A 22,163-nucleotide genomic window follows, 5' to 3' on the forward strand; every position below is an offset into this window, starting at 1 on the left:
TGTCTCCTTCATCAGACCCTAATCTCCAAGGGGGCACAGGAAGTGTTTGCTTAGCTCAGAATCCCCAGGCAGTACATTGCTGTCACAAATCAAGTGCCATCTTTTCAATGAATGAATAATAAAAACCAGAACGACTTCAGTGCTAAAAAGAGGTGTTGGCAAAGAGAAAGAATGGATTAAAGAACGGGCAAGGCATAACGATTGTCACCGCATTAACCACTCTCCAGGCCAGCTTTGGCTCTAAGCCAGGTACCAGATCCGATCACGCGCACGCGCAGCTCTCTTCGCGTGGCCCCGCCCCGTCCTCGGCCCCGCCCCCGCCCTCAACCCCTCCCTCCGGGCCTTCCCACTTGTCAGCAACCAATTAGGGAGAGGAGGCGGTCCTGGTTGGCGCGGTGCTCCATGGGTAGTGTCCCTAGTTACTGTTGCCAAGGCTACGGCTTGCCTGAGGCGGCTGGAGTCAGAAGTTTTGGGAGCCAGTGCCTGAGAGAGGTCAAGGGTCAGTGCAAGAGCCGAGGAGGAGATGGTGAAGCAGACGATCCAAATTTTCGCCAGGGTGAAGCCCACTGTCCGGAAGCAGCAACAAGGGGTACGGGTCGGAGCAGCACGGGCGCCGGCGCGGCGGGGCCTCTCAGGCCGGGGGAGGGGCGGCACGCGAGGGTCCCCGGCCCGGGTGAGGGGTTCGGCTCCCGGCGCGGGATACCGCCAGACGTCCAGCACACTCTGTTCTGGCACCCGAACAGCCCATAGACGCCAACACATTGCTGTCAGGGGGCTCGGACAGACCCAGTCCATTTCCACCCGACACAGACCTGCGGGCCCCGATTAACCTGCACAGAACCACCTGTGTACTCCGGGACACACGTGTTCACGCAGCTGCAGACCCGTGCACACACATGTACGTCTGCGTGTATGCGTGATCATAGACTAGCCTTAGCTGTGCGCCCTTATTGCACTTTTCTCGAGAACAGTCACACAGGTCTGCCCACCCAGGTGCATTCAAACTTCTGTTTCATCCTCGGGCAAAATGTGCAAGCCAGAGATACGTGTCTACACGCTCTAAGATGATACGGATGATAGATACAGATAGAGACACACAAAGCCTACCCGGTGGTTCTTACGCAGTGGGCCCTTAGAGTTTTTTGACTATATTGTCATTCTGAACATAAACGTTGACATACACTCGTTGCAGATGTAAACAGGTATTTATGCAACTTACACAAAGAATATACATACCTTTTATTCTGAAAACATTACCTGAGCATTTACTAGGCGTTTCCTCTAGGATGCTACGCTCAGAAGTGTGCAAAGAAGGCTAAGGCATGATCCTACTCTGAGCGGAAATACTTTGAATGCTCCTCAGATGTTTCAAAACATTGTTTTCTTTCCTTGGGAAGGAGCATAGTCATTCTTACCACTTAGATTCTTTGTCTGCATTATCCTCGAGTCTCATGAAAACCCTGCAAGGCTGCTGTTTTCCTCATTTTATAGATGAGGAAGCTGAGTCTCGGACAGGTTAAATAATTTGGCTCAGCCAGCCACCTGGTGAGTGGCAGAACTGTGATTTTAATTAAGGATTTTTTTATTCCAAAGCTTTTGGGACAAAACCTTTCTGCCTCAGAAAATAAGGATATTGGCAAGGGCCATCTGAGTCATATTCATGAGTCTCTGGAATGGGTATATTTTTAATAATATTTTATCTCTACTTCATATCTACAAAGAGTATATGTATATGTGTAACAACATTTGCTGTTGTCTAGTCATTAAGTTGTGTCAGACTCTTTTGTGACCCCATGGACTGTAGCCCACCAGGCTCTTCTCTCCATGGGATTGCCTAGACACGAATATCGGAGTGTGTTGCTATTTCCTTCTCCAGGGGATCTTCCTGACCCAGGGATCAAACTAGTATCTCTGTCTCCTGCATTGGCAGGTGGATTCTTTACCACTGAGCCACCTGGGAAGCCCATGTAACATCATGTGAAGTGAAAGTCGCTCAGTCACATCTGACTCTTTGCTACCCCATGGACTATAGCGTCCATGAAATTCTCCAGGAAAGAATACTGGAATGGGCAGCTTTTCCCTTCTCTAGGGGATCGTCCCAACCCAGGGATCAAACCCAGGTCTCCCGCATTGCAGGCGGAATTTTTACCAGCGGAGCCACAAGGGAAGTCCATGTAACATCATCAGATCAGATCAGATCAGTCGCTCAGTCGTGTCCGACTCTTTGCGACCCCATGAATCGCAGCACGCCAGGCCTCCCTGTCCATCACCAACCCCCGGAGTTCACTGACACTCACGTTCATCGAGTCAGTGATGCCATCCAGCCATCTCATCCTCTGTCATCATAGCAGCTTATAATTTAGGATTTGCCTCATGTAAATTTATATATTTAAAACAAGGGGAATATAGTGTCTTGTCATTGTTTTCATCTTCAGTCTTTTCATTCATGGAATACAGTTAGGAAAAGATGCATGAAAACACTCTAAGTGTGGCATTTAAAAAATTTAAGGAATATAGAGTATGGAAAGCAACCATTGAGTATCTTCCCATTTTTTCTCCTCTTACATTCACTTACAAGGTTTTTAAAGTACATCACATATAAAAATTGCCCCCACACCCATACTTTCCCCCACCCTCACCCCCAGATTCTTAGCTAAAAATACTGAACCTGTCTATATTGACTCAGCAGTCAGAAACAGGTGCTTGGATGTGATCGTGTGACAGGATGGATAGAGGTGGGGCTTGGAGGGGGGGTGGGTTGATAGAGAACGTTGGATTTAATTTGAACTTCTTTCCTTAAAGTGCAATGTTTGTATTTTTAAAATGTGCCTTCTTTTGCATTTCTTCTGTGAGATTCTATGGAGTGTCTTGTTTGCTACTCCAGGAAATATTTTTAGGTATCATATTGTACTTTAATAATGCCAGATTCTTACTGAGTTGCAACATTATGCCATGTACAGAAAAATCAGAGAACACAGATGAACAAGTTTTGAATTAGTGTATCCCTACCCTTCCTCATTGGAAAAGACTCTGATGCTGGGAGGGATTGGGGGCAGGAGGAGAAGGGGACGACAGAGGATGAGATGGCTGGATGGCATCACTGACTTGATGGACGTGAGTCTGGGTGAACTCCAGGAGTTGGTGATGGACAGGGAGGCCTGGCGTGCTGCGATTCATGGGGTGGCAAAGAGTCGGACACAACTGAGCGACTGAACTGAACTGAACCCTTCCTTAGAAATCCCACTGTTGGCACCCTGTACTTTTGCTCCCAAAGGTTGTGTAGTTGTTTCTCTGATTAAATATACTCTTTGTAGCATTAAACTAAGAGTGACTCAAAGGTATGTTTTTTCTTCATTTTGTGGCTCTGTTACTTCATTAATCATACTCCCTGAGACACTATAAATTAAATGATGATAATTTATAGATTAGTGTATTAAAAGATACATAAGATGACCCTCTGTGATAATTTTAACAGTAGCAGTGCTTTTCATTTGCATAGTGCTTTGTATATTTTGAAATATCTTCATAGTCATCCTTGCATTGGTCTAATTGTCTCCTATTAAAGAACAGCTCCATCTCAAATATTTTTATGACTAACGGTAGAAAGCCAATCTATTAGACTAAACAAGTTTTCTTGTTGTGGGCTTTTCTTAATGCCTGAAAGAATGGCTTAATGAGAGGAGTGGAAAGTCACTGTTCCTACTCTGTTAATATATTGGCCCTTTTTGTCTTCTAAGTACTGTTACAGGTTTTTAAAAAATGTATGGCATCCCTCACTCCTGTACACTTTTTTTGTCTTACTCACCCTTTTCACTCACCTGTCTAACCATTAACCTTTTTTTAAAAAAACAATGTAGTGCCCTATAGAATATAATTTTTAAATGTCTCCTGAGAAAATCTAACCAGAAAGCCTTGGACGTGATGCCATAACTTTCTATGAATAATTTTATTTTACAGCATGACTTTTCTTACATGAATTCCTCACATTTTAAGTGAGAGAGCTCAATAAAAATCTGCTTAGGAAAATTATTCAGACTTTCTGGAGATTTAGGCAGGCTTTTTACTTATTTCAGAATATGAATTTCCCCCCATAATCAAGCATCTAAATGGGTCTTAAACGGGAAGTATTGCTTGTTAGAAAGAATTTTATTTCTTGGTGAAAGACAAAAAGTCTTTTTTAAAAACTTCTAAACCTAATGACTAACATTTTTTATGGTGCATTACAAAATGCTTCTATTTCCATGACATCATTTGATCCCCACAGCAATCTTGTAATGGAGGCGATTCTGTGTTCTTCATCTTATGTATGTTCTGAGACGCTAAAAGCGGTGACTGGTCACACAGCTGGTAAACTGAGATCAGTGTTAGACCCAGGTCTTTGGACATCAAATTGTAGACTTCTATTTATTCCCTATGATCTGTTTATAGGCTGGACTCTTGCTTTTCCTGGCCAATAAGTAAAGGGATAGATAACCAAGAAGAGAATCAGAATATTACAGTTGTAAAGGGGGTTGGTTAAGACCCTTCATTTCCCTATCTGCTTAAAGAGGTTAAGTGATTTCTCTCAGGTCATTTTCTAATTAGTGGCTGAGCTGGGAGGAGAACCTAGAAAATGACATCAAAGACGTGAATTACATGTGTCTTTTGAAACCACATGTCTTTTATCAAATGCTTAAATATGTCTCATGGAAACTCGGGCTTCTTTGAACATAACTTGAATTAGGGCATTCTTGTGAGCTCTCTGAGAGGGCTCAGACCCAGGCCTTTCATCTCTGTGTCTAGCATTTTGTAAATGCTGAGAAATGCTTATTGGTTGTAGTAAAATGTTAATTTCTGGTACATAATTCCAAAGCAATACTTAGATAATATGTTGTTGTCAGGGCTATTATTTTCTCAACAATGGAGACAGACACTCAAATACTCAAATTTAAGTATTAGATAATGCAAAGAGGATCTGAGTTTTGATCAGACATTGATTTAGGTTTTACTTTTTGTTCAGTTCCATATATTTGTTTGAGTGTGCACAGAGTTTAAACAGGAAAATTATCCAAGTTGTGCTGTGTTATGACTTTTTATCTGAAAAGTACAGTTTTTAAAATACTATTACAATGTATGTCATAATAACATGGTCATTGTTCAAGTCATAATTTTATCATTTTATATCCATTTGTTGTCTTCATATTTGCAGATTTATTCCATAGATGAAGATGAAAAATTAACACCTAGCTTGGAAATTATCTTACCTCGTGATTTGGCAGATGGATTTGTGAATAATAAGCGAGAAAGCTACAGATTTAAGTAAGCTTTCCTTTTTTCATCTTCAGTTCTGTTTTACTATTGAAGTAACTCTTGTCCTGCTTTAATATCCACTGTGAAATCATTGGTATCATTTCTTGGGGAGAATGTAGTACAGTTCTCTGTCTTATCTAGTAAATAGAATTCAAGTTGTCTTTTCATTGCTGTGCCCAGAATTAAAAAGGGGGTATATTTCTGTATCCAACAGGATATCCTAAGATCCTACTCTTTTTTTTTTTTTAATTACATCTGTTTATCAAGTGTTATCTTTTTCCTTCTTGGCCCATTTATAGGACGTTCAATGCATGACTAAAATTTATTAAAGATGACAACTTAAGGAACAATCTGTATGCTGAATAGGTGAGCTTTCTTAATAACCTAAAAGGCATAATGACCTCACCTGTGCATGTGTACACTCTGTACCTGTACTGTCTGTTGTACCAGCCACTCGCCACGTGTAGCTCTTAAGCACTTGAAATGGAGCTGGTCTGAATTGAGATGTGCTGTGAGTATGAGACATATCAAGGGTTTTTGAAAGATTACTATGAAATAAAGAATATAAAAAAGCTCAATAATTCTTTTCATATTAACTACACAGTAAAGTGAAAACATGTTGAATATATTGTGCTAAAATATATTATTAAATTTAATTTCACCTGTTTCACTTCAGTTCAACAATGTGGCTAGTAAAAATGTTAAATATATACTCATATTTATGGGTTGCATTTTATTTCTCTGGCACAGTGCTGAACTGCAAGATGCAAGCAACATTCAGCCACTCCTGGATTGTCATCTGTGCCTTTGGTCCAAATACTCTCCTAGTAGGCAGGCCTTACATTTGGAGATTATGGCTGTTGCATACGGTCTTTACTCTCCAGATGGCATAATTTCAGATGGCATAATTTCTTTTAATCCACACTTTTAATTTCTGGAGAAGTTTGAGCTCAAGTTAAACCCATATTTAATCTCTGGGCCAAATGAGAAGGGAATGGCTACCCACTCCAGTATTCTTGCCTGGAAATTTTCATGGACAGAGGAGCCTGGCGAGCTACAATCCATAGCATCACAAACAGTCGGAGACAACTGAGCGACTCTGTGTGGTCCTGCTGAAGGCGTCCTAATTGCTCTCTTGTGTTCTAGGCTGTTCTGCATGGGCCTTAATTTGAGACTGTTCCTGCCCTTGTGCATGGATAGAACCACCTCAGATATTTTTTGTGTGTTTCTCTCTCTCTACTTCTTATTTCTCCTCCCTCCTCATTATGATGGTGATGATGATGATGACTTTGTCTCATAAAGATTCTCTTTGGTCTTCACAACTCCCCCTATTATGTCTGTCATGGTTATCTCTCCCACCACCTCCAGCCCATCTTTGTCTTGTGGCTCCTTTTACAGTAAGCACAGCAGAAGGACTAGCCCAGGGTTGCATGGTGAGGTAGGTCTAACCTTGTCTTTGTGGCTCCTCATTGCCTTGTATTCTGTCCCTTAAGGAGTAGCCTTGTAATACATGACTTACTTTTCTGAAGGTGGCATTCTCCCACTGGTATAAGCATACTACATACCTTACTAGCTATGACTTAATGACAACTGGGCTAGGCCTGTCTCCACAAAGCCACAATTTCCTAAAACATTGTGTTCAGCTTGATTCTGTTTGATGGCTAAGAAACAATTGGCCATGTCCCTATCTTTTGAAGAAGGCAATGGCACCCCACTCCAGTACTCTTGCCTGGAAAATCCCATGGACGGAGGAGCCTGGAAGGCTGCAGTCCATGGGGTTGCTAAGAGTCAGACATGACTGAGCGACTTCACTTTCACTTTTCCCTTTCATGCATTGGAGAAGGAAATGGCAACCCACTCCAGTATTCTTGCCTGGAGAATCCCAGGGATGGGGGAGCCTGGTGGGTTGCCGTCTATGGGGTCGCACAGAGTCGGACACGACTGAAGCGACTTAGCAGCAGCAGCAGCAGCTATCTTTTGGCCATTTCCAAAGTATACTGTATGTTATGCAGATATAAACAGTATATTTGCACATACGCTTATTGAAAAAGTGCTGTTTGCTTATTATTTTTAAATCTCTTGATCATTCTTTGTAAACCTCTGAATTAAAAATCTTTATTTTATTTGATGTAATAAAGTAAGATTTATTTTCATAGAAAGATATCTGATTACATTGCTGAATGAATTAAATTCAGTTATAAATACAGAGTGTGTAGTATGATCCATATACATAAAATAAGATTAAATTTAGAAAAGTAAAATTAAGGGATTTTTTTTCTTCATGAGCTTCCCAAAATCCACTGAGCTTTCCAATTTCCATTATGTTATCCCCACAAGTCAGAGAATAGGAAGAACTTTCAATTTGTGTCACCTATAGGATGATAGAAACAAAAAATATTGGCTTTAGTATTTTAAATAAAGAAATTAGTAAATTATGTATGTTCAGAGATAAAATATTTAAGCATCTTAAATGCTGTTTTCACCCAAGAAAATTCATGCAGTCGGTAAATCTTTATTACTCGTCCACTGTGTGCTGTTTTAATGGCCAGGAATACAGCAAGGAATGCACCAAACTTTTGCTCTCAGGTACTTGCATTTTAGTGGGAAAAGATGAACAGGCAGTGTGTGTATGTCAGAAAGTATTGAGTGCTATTGAGGAAAATACGGTAAGGAAAGGCGAATAAAGATTGCTGGGATGAGGGACAGCAAACTGGAGGCATGGCTGCAGTTTTTCACAGGGGCTTCAGAGAAGGTGAACATTTTAACAGAAACTTGAAGGAAGTAAGGAAACCAGACACTCTGCTGTGTGAGGGATGGGAATTCCAGGATCAGGATAGAGCAAGAATGGAGTTCCTGGGATGAGAGAGTGCCTGGCTTGCTTGAAGAAGCACAAGGAATGTGTGTGGCTAGAAGACAGTGAGCAAGAGGGCTGGAGGGAGACGAAGGCTAAGGGATAACAGAGTGGCCAGGTCCTTTGGAGCTTTTCCTGAAGTGCTCAGGGAAGGTAATGGAGGGTTGTGAACAGAATAATAGACTAATTTCACTTATGGTTTAGCAGGATCATTCTTGCCAATGTGTAGATAATGGACTGAAAGGGGGCCAAGGGAGACCAGGCAAGAAACTATGGTTGCTTGGGCCAGAGTAGTAGCTAGTGGAAATGTTGAGAAGTAATTGGGTTCTTCTGGCTGTATTTTGAAGGTCAGACTAGCAGAGTTTGCTGATGGGTTGGATACAGAGTACAATGGAAAGAGAGGAGTCAAGCATATGTTCTAAGGTTTTGGACTGAACTTTGAAAAAAGTGGAGTTGGCACTTACTAGGATGGAGAAGACAAGAAGAAGCCAGTTTGGGATGAGAAGAAATCAGCATGTACCACATTTGAAATGGAGTATGGGCTTCCCTTGTAGCTCAGTCGGTAAAGAATCTGCATGCAATGCAGGAAACCCGGGTTCGATCCTTGGGTTGGGAAGATGCCCTGGAGAAGGAAATGGCAACCCACTCCAGTATCCTTGCCTGGAAAATCTCATGGACTAAGGACGGAGGAGCCTGGTGGGCTGCGGTCCATCGGGTCACAAAGAGTCGGGCACGACTGGGTGACTAACACTGTAGGGAAAACTTAACACAATCTTCCAATCCTAAAGGAGGGCAATGCCAAAGAATCTTCAAACTACCACACAACTGCACTCATTTCACATGCTAGCAAAGTAATGCTCAAAATTCTTCAAGCCAGTCTTCAACAGTATGTGAACCAAGAACTTCCAGATGTACAAGCTGGATTTAGAAAAGGTAGAAGAACCAGAGATCAAATTGCCAATGTCCGTTGCACCATAGAAAAAGCTAGAGAATTCCGGAAAACCATCTACTTCTACTTCATTGACTATGCTAAAGCCTTTGACTGTGTAGATCACAACAAACTGTGGAAAATTCTTAAAGAGAAGGGACTACCATACCACCTTACCTGCCTCCTGAGAAACCTGTATGTAGGTCAAGAAGCAACAGTTAGAACTGGATGTGGACAATGGACTGGTTCAAAATTGGGAAAGGAGTATGTCAAGGCTATTTGTCACCCTGCTTATTTAACTTATATGCAGAGTACATCATGTGAAATTCTGGGCTGGATGAAGCACAAGCTAGAATCAAGGCAGTGGGGAGAAATATCAATAACTTCAGATATGCAGATGACACCACCCTTATGGCAGAAAGTGAAGAGGAATTAAGAGCCTCTTGATGAAGGAAGGTGAAAGAGGAGAGTGAAAAAGCTGGCTTGAAACTCAACATTCAAAAAATGAAGATCATGGCATCTGGTCCTATCACTTTATGGCAACTAGATGGGGAAACAGTGGAAACAGTGACAGGCTTTATTTTCTTGGGCTCCAAAATCACTGCAGATGGTGACTGCAGCCATGAAATTAAAAGATGGTTACTCCTTGGAAGAAAAGCTATGACAAACCTATTAAAAAGCAGAAACGTTACTTTGCCTACAAAGGTCCATATAGTCAAAGCTATGGTTTTTCCAGTAGTTATGTATGAATGTGAGAGCTAGGCAATAAAAAAGGCTGAGCACTGAAGAATTGATGCTTTCAAACTGTGGTGCTGGAGAAAACTCTTGAGATTCCCTTGGACAGCAAGGAGATCAAACCAGTCACTCCTAAGGGAAGTCAACCCTGAATATCCACTGGAAGGATTGATGCTGAAACTGAAGCTCCAAAACTTTGGCTACGTGTTACAAAGAGCAGGCTCAGTGAAAAAGACCCTAATGTTAGGAAAGATTGAAGTCAGGAAAAGGGGACAACAGAGGATGAAATGGTGAATGGCATCACCTACTCAATAGACACTAGTTTGAGCAAGCTCTGAGAGATAGTGAAGGATAGGGAAGCCTGGTGTGCTGCAGTCTATAGGGCCACAAAGAGTTGGACATGACTGAGCAACTGAACAACAGCAATAACATGACCTCCTAATAAATTAAAGGACCTGCTTGGAATCAGGGAACTTAAGTTATATCTCAAGACACACGATGGATTAGCTCCAGGACCAAAAGTAAATTGCTTTATCTCTCCAAGTCTCAGTTTCTTCTTCTGGAAAGGATTAGATTAAACCTCTTAAACTCTATGATTTTATTTTGCTTTTTAGTGGGTTTCAGAAGACAGCTGATCATAATGAATTTCCAGATTATTGTACAACTCTGTTATATAAAAGAAGATGTTTGAGAGTGATTATATTTGATGTTTAATGCACAATGTATGATTTATTGAACCTCCTCCCATCTCTTTGGTTTACACGATGGTAGATGTCATTCCCCTTCAGGAATTGGGGCTGTGTATCTGTGTTAGTCCCTCAGTCGTGTCTGACTCTTTGCGACTCCATGGACTGTAGCCCACCAGGCTCCTCTGTCCATGGGATTCTCCAGGCAAGAATACTGGAGTGGGTTGCTGTTCCCTTCTCTAGGGGGATCTTCCCGACCCAGGGATCAAACCCAGGTGCCCTGCATTGCAGGCAGATTGTTTACCATCTGAGCCACCAGGGAAGTGTAAGGAAGTAGGCTTGGGAATGACTAATTCATTTACTCAGTCATCACCAACTTGGTAAAAGAATCAAAACAGCCTCAGAAACATCGTCATCACTGAAAAGCGCCACTGGGTCCGTGCTCAGACATCACAGTGGGCAGTTCTCCAAAGAGCACTTGAGCAGCCGCGTTATCTCAATATTCGTATCTGAAGCCCTCAAACACCTTTGGGGTCTTGAGGAGTGTTCTGGGCACACTCAGTAAATATTGCTAAATTATAATCCTGTCTGCTAAATGAGTACCCAGAGCGCCTTACAATCTCTCTTTATATACAGTTTCATTATTTGCTTCTTCAAAAGGGTGGTTGTTATGCTATAGGAATCTTTTGAAATGAATGTTGTTGAAAGACAGTGAAATTCATTCCATTTTATATTTCCAACCCAGCTCCAGACATCCTTCTGAACTCCTTAGTAGTGAAAACAAACCTACATTTCATGTCATCTCTACTTTAATTGAACTGGTGCCCAATTCATTGGTGTGGGCAGACACACACACCACTTTGAAAGCTGCTTAGGACGTGTATGTTTCAAAGGCTTTGCTCTAAAATCCTCCCCCTCCCAATTTTTATTTCGAAAACTTTTAACTATGCAGAAGAAGTGGAGGAATAATGCAATCAAATCTCCTTTACCCTTTGTGGGAGAGTCACCAATTTATTAACGTTTTGCCCCGTCCACTTATATTCCCTCTCTCTCTGTCTCTCCGCCTTCTCCTTGCCTTTTCCCTGCTTCTCACCTTTCCTTCCCCCATTTGTCTTGCTGTCTCTTTCTTCATGATGTTTGGAATGGGGGCCATACTTGCTGGTAGTGCGTAAACACTGTATAAGGATGGGTTGAGCATCTTCCTGGGGCTTCCCTGGTGGCTCAGATGGTAAAGGATCCACCTGCCGTGTAGGAGACCTGGGTTCAGTTCCTGGGTTGGGAGGATCCCCTGGAAGAGGGCATGGCAACCCACTCCAGTATTCTTGCCTGGAGAATCTGCATGGACAGAAGGGCCTGACAGGCTACAGTCCATGGGGTCGCAAAGAGTCAGACACAACTAAGTGACTAAGCACACACAGCACAGCGCCTCCTCCCGGTGTTGGCAGTGCTCGTGATCCTGTCCTAAGCTAAGGTAATAAGAGTGCAGTGGACACCATCCTATCTCCCCGGTCCCCTAGCTGTGCCAGTCACATCAAGATTTCCTTTACAATGCAGCTCTATTTTAACTTACTGTTTGACTTTTGACTTTGAGCAACAAAATGAAATAAACTATCCTGAGAATTAAGTAGCTGATCCTAGGATGCGGTAACTAATGGAAAATAAACCTCAACTCAAGACATTAAAACTGAGTTCAATGATCATGCATTTCACAGCTGCGTCTTTCTCTTGCAGGTCAGACATCAGAAGTTCTTTGGCTGTTTACGTCCTGTTCTTGGGTTTCCATTTCATGCACTTAATCTCGATCTGAATTTGATGCCAATTGCAGACACTGTCCCTCTTGAGAGCTAAAAAACACACAGTTTATTATTTGGTTCAAAGCTGCTGCAGTTTTTCAGAGGGATTTATTGTGCAGATCTTGTCAAAGCAATACTGTTTACTCACCATTTGTATACAGGGGTACAAGAGCTCAGTGTGTTTGGGGCTACAGGGCAAACATTGTGTTAGGTTAGGTAAGCCTAGTGATGTAAATATGGGGTAATTTACAGAGCTTTTAGGACGAAAAAAATGGATTAATCCAATAGGGTTTGAAGGCTCAGCTTTTAAATAATTACTGTTTTCACATTTGCAGATTTCAAAGGATTTTTGATCAGGATGCAAAGCAGGAGACCATTTTTGAAAACATTGCCAAACCAGTTGCTGAGAGGTAGGATTTCCTATATTTTGTTCAGTGGGTTAGTGGTTTTTCATCTTGCCTTCAATTCTCAGATAATTGTGGTAATGCACTTCAGTCTATCAATTATATACTCAGGCTACAGGGCATGTGATGATGGCAGTGCTAATACTTTCTCTTCTCACAGCTTGTTTGTTTTAGATTTAGATACTGAGCCTCAAAACAAACCGATCAGATGGATAGAAGAGCTATTACTACTCCCATTTTGAAAGATATGTAAATCTCCGAGGATTGGAGAGACTAAGTAGCACTGCTCAGGGCTGGTAGCTAGTGGTGGCAGAGTCCTAGATGGTTGTCTAACTGTTAGGTCCAGTGCTGTTTGCTCAGGACAGTATTTCACGCCTATGGTTAGATGGATGAAGGACTGTGACACCTGGAAGGCCTAATTCTGATTGACCCAGCTCTGCTGCTGCTGCTGCTAAGTCGCTTCAGTCGTGTCCGACTCTGTGCGTCCCCACAGACGGCAGCCCACCAGGCTCCAGCATCCCTGGGATTCTCCAGGCAAGAACACTGGAGTGGGTTGCCATTTCCTTCTCCAATGCATGAAAGTGAAAAGTGAAAGTGAAGTCCCTCAGTCGTGTCCGACTCTTCAAGACCCCATGGACTGAAGCCTACCAGACTCCTCCGTCCTTGGGATTCTCCAGGCAGGAGTACTGGAGTGGGGTGCCATTGCCTTTTCCAGACCCAACTCTACCTCAGGGTAATAACTCTATTTCAAAACTTGGCGGCTCTTCACTTAGGTCCCTTTTGTTTCTGCATATCCAGGTAGTTGTGGGCTGCTGGCTACTAAAACCAAACTCACCTGAGAATAAATAATTCTGAATAAATCAGAGTGCCATTTTATTAATATATGTTGGTGAAGTCTCCTTGGTACTAGATGCTCAAGTCCTTAGATAAGCACCTTCTCCTATAGGGAGTCTATATGGGAAATTACTACTAATAAGGTGGCTTTCAGCTCCTGAAATTACTGGGTGATTTTAATGATCTAAGTATCCCCAGATACTTCTATCTTTATGACTAGAATGAAAAATACTTCTGCTGAACAAACTCATTTTTCAAGTCTACTGATCAGTGCATTCTCAACCACAACCTTGCCGAAAATGTATCAACACATATTGTCTCCAAAGTACCTGTTTCATGAATACTACTCAAACCATGCCCTTCTCTCTTTCCCCCCCAGCTTTATCGAGATATAATTGACATATGACATTGTGTAAGTTTAAGGTATATGTGTTGCTTTGACACATTTATAAATGATGTCACCCAAAATGATTATCACCATAGTATCAGCTACCACGTCCATCTCATCACATAGTTCCCATTTCTTTTTTGTGCTAAGAACATTTCAGATTTGCCCTCGTAGCAACATTTAAGTATTTGGTACATATAAGAGTATTATTAGCTACAGTCACCATGCTGTCCATTAGATCCCTGAACTTAAGCCATTCTCTTTTTATACTGTCTTCCATCACAGTTGGTAAGATATAATTGAATAGGCTTAAGCTATTTTACGGAGAAGGCAATGGCACCCCACTGCAGTACTCTTGTCTGGAAAATCCCATGGACTGAGGAGCCTGGTAGGCTGCAGTCCATGGGGTCATCAAGAGTCGGACACGACTGAGCGACTTCACTTTCACTTTTCACTTTCATGCATTGAAGAAGGAAATGGCAACCCACTCCAGTGTTCTTGCCTGGAGAATCCCAGGGACAGGGGAGCCTGGTGGGCTTCCATCTATGGGGTCGCACAGAGTCGGACACGACTGAAGCGACTCAGCAGCAGCAGCAGCAGCTATTTTAGTTGTAGTCACAGTCCAGTAGCATCTCTCTAAATTCAGGTCTCCTTGACTGGGTGTCGTCTATTTTTAAAATTCTGTTCTTTTTAGTAATGTTTCAGTTTGTGTCATTTTTCAGGTAGCTCATCTCGTGTGTTTTATTTTGTGATGTCCCAGTGTCTTGTGGGAAAGGGACATCAGTTTGTGTTTCCTGGATGTCTATTTATTGCCCCCCATTACTGACTCCCTCTCCCATCTTGAGCCCACTTCCCACTCTGGCTCCTGCTGTGCCCTCTGCCTGGAATTCTCTTCCTTCAGAAATCTGCCTAGTTGCTTTCTGAGCTCTTTTGAGGCCTTTGCTCGTGTATCCCCTTCTCAGTCAGGCCATCTGTTCTTAGTACCCAACTTGAAACTGTGTTCCCTGTCACCCTTCCCTATATATTTGCTTTAGCATCTGACATACTATATAGTTTCCTTACTAGTTTTTTTTTTTTTTTTGTCAGCCTTCTACCAGAACAAAAGCTCCATGAAGGCTGGGGATTTATTTGTCTTGTTCATGACCTGACAGAGATACCCGACTTGATGATGACAAGATCTCAGGGCTTTGTTATCCAGGATGCTCAAGTTGTTATCGAGGTTGCTCAAGTGAATTATATCATTTATCAATAGGAAACATTCCTCATTGTCCTTTTTAATACTTTTCTTCTTGTATCCCAATTTTCCTGAAACCGTTTTTGCTGGTTTTTTTTTTTTTCCCCCCTGTTGGGCTTTATCTAGTTTCTCTGTCTCAAGCTCTTCACTCAGCTTCCCTGGGTCATTTCGTTTTTAAATATAGGTCTGGTGAATAAAATATAGCAGACCTTTGCCTTCATAGCCAAATTCAGAGTCCCTGATATTTGATTAATTACTTTAACCTATTTATATTTATTATAGTTACTGTAATAGTGTTTGGAGCAATTCTTCTTCTCTATTTATTTTTTTCCCCATTTATCATACTCTCTATTTTTTCCCCTTTCTTGCTTTTTGTTTGTGCTCTTTGTTGTTTTTTGCTGCTTTATTTTCTCTCTCAAAGTGTAAACACGTCTCTATGATTTAATTCAGATATTTAAGCTCATCTGTGCTTTTTCTCAACATCTAAACTTCTTCCCTCTTGCTTGTCTGGCCCTCTGCTGCTCGGGCAGGGCCCTTAGCACACTTTTACTTTGCCTTTCCTACTCTCCTAGCACTTTAACTGTTGAGATCTACCCATGATTCCATTCTGGGTCGTTATTTTCATGATCAACATTTACTTAAGCTTACCTGTAACTTTTATTTGTTTCTTTGCTCATCACTGTTTCTTATACTTATGTCTGTTTCTTGGGTTCTCTTTTAGTTTTGCTGGTAATCATCATTAACAATTTTTTTAGCGAGCACTCAAGACTGAGGAGCTTTCTGAAGCTTTCATTCTCCTTCACAAGTAAATGACCATTTGGCCAGGTATAGAATTCTAGGTTAAAAAATAATTTCTCTCATCACTGTGAAGACATTGCATCATTGTCTCCTTGTATGCAGTGTTGCTGAAGAGATGCCAGGGTCTATCTGGACCTTATTTCTTAGGAATTACACTTTTGTCCTAGATGTTTTTGGATTTTTTTTTTCTTTTTGTATTCTCTATCACCTCCCTTTTAAATTAATAACTTTTACAATTTTATTTTTTCATTTGTAGGAAATGAAAAAAAAGGTCTATTCTTGTTTATTGGTGTGATGTCCTTCTTTCTCCTTCCGAAGAAAATTAGCATCCCTTCTTGGAAACACTGGCTTTTCTTTCTACATGCAGTTTCTCTGTGTGAATGTTCTTCTTTTGTAGAGTTGGTGCCTTGCTTTTCACCTACAGAATTTTCTCAGATGTTTGGTGATTCTCAGGGGTGGGCTCACCTCTGTCAGTTGCAAGGGCCGTCGTCTGTTTGGGAACGTGGTTTCTGTTCTCCGTGGCTCCCCTCATGTCTGTGGTGAAGGAATGGTGTGTGGGCTGTGGGCAGGGTGTCCCTGAGTGGCTCTGCTGGGTGTGAGAATGCTCTTTTCTCCTGGTGGTTGCTTACCACCAGGGACTCTGGTCACTGTCAGTAATCCAGGCTCTTCCTCTGCTGTAAAGTGTTCTTCAACGTTGGATGGACAGGTGGAGGCAAACTCACACCTCTCTCTGATTCATCTGCAGAGGAGGGAGTCATTAAGCAAATTAACACTGGACTAAGAACCAGGAGAATCACTATTTTCATTTCCTTTAAATATGTCATATGCAGTATGTTCATGCTTTCTGAAAACTTGAATTGTGTGACTCTGAAGTGGTAAAATACAAGGTAACAATAAAATCTCATTTATATACAATATTTGAAATAATAATTACCCCCATAAATTGAAAAAAAATTAAAGAATTGTTTAACTTGGCAGTCCTGGTGAATGGAATCTGTGCCACTTTAGATGTTAAATGGAAATGTCTGCTCCTGATGAAGATTGATCTCCAGGAACAAATTCCCAGCATAAATCCAGTTCATCTCCACCATGCTTTAAAACTTCTCTATTGGGCTAACCCATTGTAGCTTAATTCTGGTTACTGAGTGCAATTGGAGCTAAATAAAATTAATCATATTTCTTTCCAAAATTCTGTAATTCAAGAATCTTACTATTTTTAGACATGCCTTTTCCTACTTAATTCAAATCAGTAATATGACTCATGACTGCAGATTTGCGGGACTGGTGGTGAGAATTCATAAAGCTTTAAACTTGTATCTTTGTGGTTATTTGCTGTTTGGCAGTTTCCACTAGGAAACACATCCCACCTCTTCTAAACTTTATTTTCCTGAAATATATCCTTTGTTGTTTAGCAACAGATAAAAACTACCTTCTGTCATATTAATTTTTGCTCACTGGTTTTGGAATAACTTTTTGGAAAGATAAATTTTAGGAAGTCCACAGATGTGTTTAGTGTGTGCTGTTGAACCATAGAAAAGAGTTTGTAGCTTTATTTGATAAGTTACCTGGGGTTATGCTTCTCAGACTGGAGTGTGTCGATCTTGGGAGTATGTGGTGCTCTACGAGGGGATACTTGAGGCCACAGACTGAACATAGCACATCATTCTGGAGTGTGAATTTTACTTAAAGATTGACTCAGAAAACTTTGAGGTCTAGACGTTTTGGAGGTTTTATCACATGCACTCATAAATCTGCAGAATCCCAGTGTTCCAGCCAATCTTATGTTATACTTAAAAGCTTCAGATGTAGGAAATTTGTACAGTGAGTGCTTTAGGAAAAATTTGGAGATTTAGTGTTAGAGAAGAACATGATTGGACTGAAATGAATAGGGTGCACATTGCCAGGAGGACGGGTTGTGACAAAGATGTAGGTCCCCACAGTGGGCCCCACAGGATGGGTAAAGCCTCTGCATTGCAAGGCAGCCAGGTTGGTTTTGAAAATCTACTGTGAACCACTGCTTTTTAACCTTTGATTTCATGAATGGTGAACAATATCAAGGGCAGCCTGTCAATTTATGAGAAGAAGAGCCTGAGGGGAAAAGAAAGCTCCCAGGGTCATGACCTCAGGAAGAATGTCTGTCCACCTGTGCTCTGACTGGGTGGGAGGCCAGGGCTTGGTTTGAGGGGTTTCCTCCCAGAGCAGGTAGTCCCACCCTCCCATGGGGCCAGGGCCTAGCCCATCAGGGCTGTCATCTGTGCCCTAGAAAACAGGCCTGGCTGGTGACGTTGTGGGTCACATCGCTTGCCCAGTTCCTGCAGCACAAGCAGTGAATGTAGATCCTGCACCTTCAAGACAAGAGAAGCAGAATGGGAGACAAGGAGGGCCACAGAAGAGTATTTAATATCATTGGCCAGCTATTCGCCTCCATGTACTCATGCTTCTACTTTGGCTCGAAAAAATTTTGCAACAAGTAGAATAATCACGTTCTGGCCTCAGCCCTGTGATAACTCATTGTGTGACTCTGGGTCAGGCATGTCCCTTCTGAACCAGTTCTCCCATATGAAAAAGGCTGATGCTAATAATATCAAGTTTACCAGGTTCTGAAGATGCAAAGAAGCAATGCCTGTGAATGGACTTTGTGAACGTCAATGCCCTGTTCAATCTAAGGGTTGAAAAGTTAGAAATCTTCATTATTTCTGGCACTTTAAAACTCTGCCCACTCACTTCTGTCTCCAAACAAAGGTGAAATCGATGTACTTCTCTATAAGTCTCTTCCTTGCTGTTTTTGTTGCTAAGTTGTGTTGGACTCTTTTGGGACCTTATGGACTGTAGCCCACCGGGCTCCTCTCTCCCTGGAATTCCCCAGGTAAGAATACTGCAGTGGATTGCCATTTCCTTCTCCAGGGGAATCTTCCTGACCCAGGGATCAAACCTGCATCTCTTGCAACCCTCTTACTAAGTGCTGCTAAAAACTCTGGGCATTGTATTTAAAAGAACATAAAGATAAAAGGGTAGAGATAAAAGGATAGACTGGTGAGAGGGCCTCAGGACCTAAAGGAATGACCCAGCAGTGAGTTTCCAGTGTGTTTTTTTGCTGTTGTTGCCTGGTGTATTCCAGGCTGGATGCTAGAAAAACTGGCAACCAAGAAACACCAGTAGACTTAGACAAAAGTAAAGAAAGTGAAGTCGCTGAGTCGTGCCCGGCTCTTTGCGACCCCATGGACAGGAGCCTGCACCAAGCTCCTCCCTCCATGGGATTTTCCAGGCAAGAGTACTGGAGTGGGTTGCCATTTCCTTCTCCAGGGAATCTTCTTGACCCAGGGATCGAACCCAGGTCTCCCGCATTGTAGACAGATGCTTTACCGTCTGAGCCACCAGGGAAGTCAAGACAAAAGTGCCCGCCAAATTCTGCTGTCTATAACCAAGGCACCAGGAAAGGGGGCAACCCAGTGAGACATATTTTTAAATACTGGTTGCCCTACTCCATCCAAATACTATGGAAAAACCCACAGCCCCACCTTCATCCAGCAAAGCCTGGCTATAACAAGGCACCCCATTCCGCTGCTGCCAGGGTGGTATCTGAGAAGGAGTGGAAGGACTTTCCTCCCCTCTCAGAGGTAACAACTTCCCCTCTCGCCTCACCCAGGTTGTCAGTGGAAGTCTTACAGGGATCCTGGAGTTCACCACCATCAGCCTCCCCACCCTATAACACAGATCATAGAATGATCTGACAAGTATTTTAAAGCAACCATCATAAAAAATGTTTCACTGAGCAATCATGAAAGTGTTTGAAAGAAATGAAAAGATATAAAGTCTTGGTGAAAAAAAAAAAAAGATATAAAGAAGAACCAAATGGGAATTTTAGACTTAAGATATAATAACTGAAATTAAAAATATAGTGGGTGGGTTCAATAACAGGATGGAGAGGTCAGATGAAAAAGTCAATAAATTTTAATATGTAACAATAGAAATTACCCAATTTGGGCACTAGAAAATAGACTGGAAAAAAAAAAAAAGATGCCCAGGGACCTGTGAGAACTACAGCAAAAGATCCACCATTCATGTTATCAGAGTCCTGAAGGACAGGAGAAAGAATATAGATGAAAAGCATTCAAGGAAATAATGACTGAAGATTCCCAAAATTTGGCAAAAGGCATAAACCTAGAACTTTATGAAGCTGAGAAAGTTCCAAACAGGATAAACTCAAAGAAATCCACTTGAAAACAAACATTAAACTTCAGAAAACTAAAGACAAAGAAAAATATCTGAAAACAATGAGGAAGAAATGATATCGCACCTACATGGAAAAAATAGTTTGAATTATAGTGTTTTTCATACTCCACTCCAGAAAGCTTGGAGTCTAGAAGGAAGTAGCAGAATATTCTCAAGTGCTGAAGGAAAAGAACTCTCAGCCCAGAACCCTATTCCCAGTGTAATTAATTATCCTTCAGGAATAAAGGGGAAATAAAGACATTTTCAGACAAAAGAAGACTGAGAATTAGTTGCCAGCATATCTACCCTAAAAGAAGGGAGAAATGAAGTTCTTAAAAAGAAGGAAAATGAAAAAAGAATGAATCTTGGAACATCAGAACAAAAGAAGGAACAAGCGAAAGAACAGAAATATAACTAACAAATTTTTCTTCTCTTGAGTTTCAAAAGTTGTTTAATGAAGCAAAAAACAAAGCATTACCTGATGAGTTAAAAACAGGGAAGGGTAACGGGATTTAAAAGGAAGAACTGTACAAAAAAGATATTCACGACCAAGATAAGCATGATGATGTGATCATTCACCTAGAGCCAGACATCCTGGAATGTGAAGTCAAGTGGGCCTTAGAAAGCATCACTACGAACAAAGCCAGTGGAGGTGATGGAATTCCAGTTGAGCTATTTCAAATCCTGAAAGATGATGCTGTGAAAGTGCTGCACTCAATATGCCAGCAAATTTGGAAAACTCAACAGTGGCCACAGGACTGGAAAAGGTCAGTTTTCATTCCAATCCCAAAGAAAGGCAATGCCAAAGAATGCTCAAACTACCACACAATTGCACTCATCTCACACGCTAGTAAAGTAATGCTCAAAATTCTCCAAGCCAAGCTTTAGCAATACGTGAACCGTGAACTTCCAGGTGTTCAAGCTGGTTTTAGAAAAGGCAGAGGAACCAGAAATCAAATTGCCAGCATCCACTGGATCATTGAAAAAGCAAGAGAGTTCCAGAAAAACATCTATTTCTGGTTTATTGACTATGCCAAAGCCTTTGACTGTGTAGATCACAATAAACTGTGGAAAATTCTGAAAGAGATGGGAATACCAGACCACCTGACCTGCCTCTTGAGAAACCTATATGCAGGTCAGGAAGCAATAGTTAGAACTGGACATGGAACAACAGACTGGTTCCAAATAGGAAAAGGAGTACGTCAAGGCTGTATATTGTCACCCTGCTTATTTAACTTCTATGCAGAGTACATCATGAGAAACACTGGGCTGGAAGAAGCGCAAGCTGAAATCAAGATTGCCAGGAGAAATATCAATAACCTCAGATATGCAGATGACACCACCCTTATGGCAGAAAGTGAAGAGGAACTAAAAAGTGAAAGTGAAAGAGGAGAGTGAAAAAGTTGGCTTAAAGCTCAACATTCAGAAAACTATGATCATGGTATCTGGTCCCATCACTTCATGAGAAATAGATGGGGAAACAGTGGAAACAGTGTCAGACTTTATTTTCTGGGGGCTCCAAAATCATTGCAGATGGTGATTGCAGCCATGAAATTAAAAGATGCTTACTCCTTGGAAGGAAAGTTATGACCAACCTAGAGAGCATATTCAAATGCAGAGACATTACTTTGCCAACAAGGTCTGTCTAGTCAAGGCTTTGGTTTTTCCAGTGGTCATGTATGGATGTGAGAGTTGGACTGTGTAGAAAGCTGAGCTACGAAGAATTGATGCTTTTGAACTGTGGTGTTGGAGAAGACTCTTGAGAGTCCCTTGGACTGCAAGGAGATCCAACCAGTCCCTTCTAAAGGAGATCAGCCCTGGGTGTTCTCTGGAAGGAATGATGCTAAAGTTGAAACTCCAATACTTTGGCCACCTCATGCAAAGAGTTGACTCATTGGAAAAGACTCTGATGCTGGGAGGGATTGGGGGCAGGAGGAGAAGGGGACGACAGAGGATGAGATGGCTGGATGGCATCACCGACTTGATGGACATGAGTTTGAGTGAATTCCGG

At 41.8% G+C, this 22,163-nt stretch overlaps 1 protein-coding gene across 3 annotated transcripts in view; it reads left to right on the plus strand.

Annotated features, from left to right (window-relative positions):
- The first annotated feature begins 439 nt into the window (after window positions 1–439).
- KIF6 (kinesin family member 6) overlaps window positions 440–22,163 on the plus strand; it is a 428,472-nt gene continuing 406,748 nt past the window's right edge. For all 3 annotated transcript variants that reach the window (XM_070360917.1, XM_070360918.1, XM_070360916.1), the window contains exons 1-3: window positions 440–589; window positions 5,189–5,298; window positions 12,618–12,692. In XM_070360917.1, the coding sequence (XP_070217018.1) occupies window positions 524–589; window positions 5,189–5,298; window positions 12,618–12,692 (251 nt within the window). In that variant the 5' untranslated portion in view covers window positions 440–523. The remainder of the gene's footprint in view (window positions 590–5,188; window positions 5,299–12,617; window positions 12,693–22,163) is intronic.

Source organism: Bos mutus, chromosome 23, assembly GCF_027580195.1.
Source record: "Bos mutus isolate GX-2022 chromosome 23, NWIPB_WYAK_1.1, whole genome shotgun sequence".
Classification (NCBI taxonomy): Eukaryota; Metazoa; Chordata; class Mammalia; order Artiodactyla; family Bovidae; genus Bos; species Bos mutus.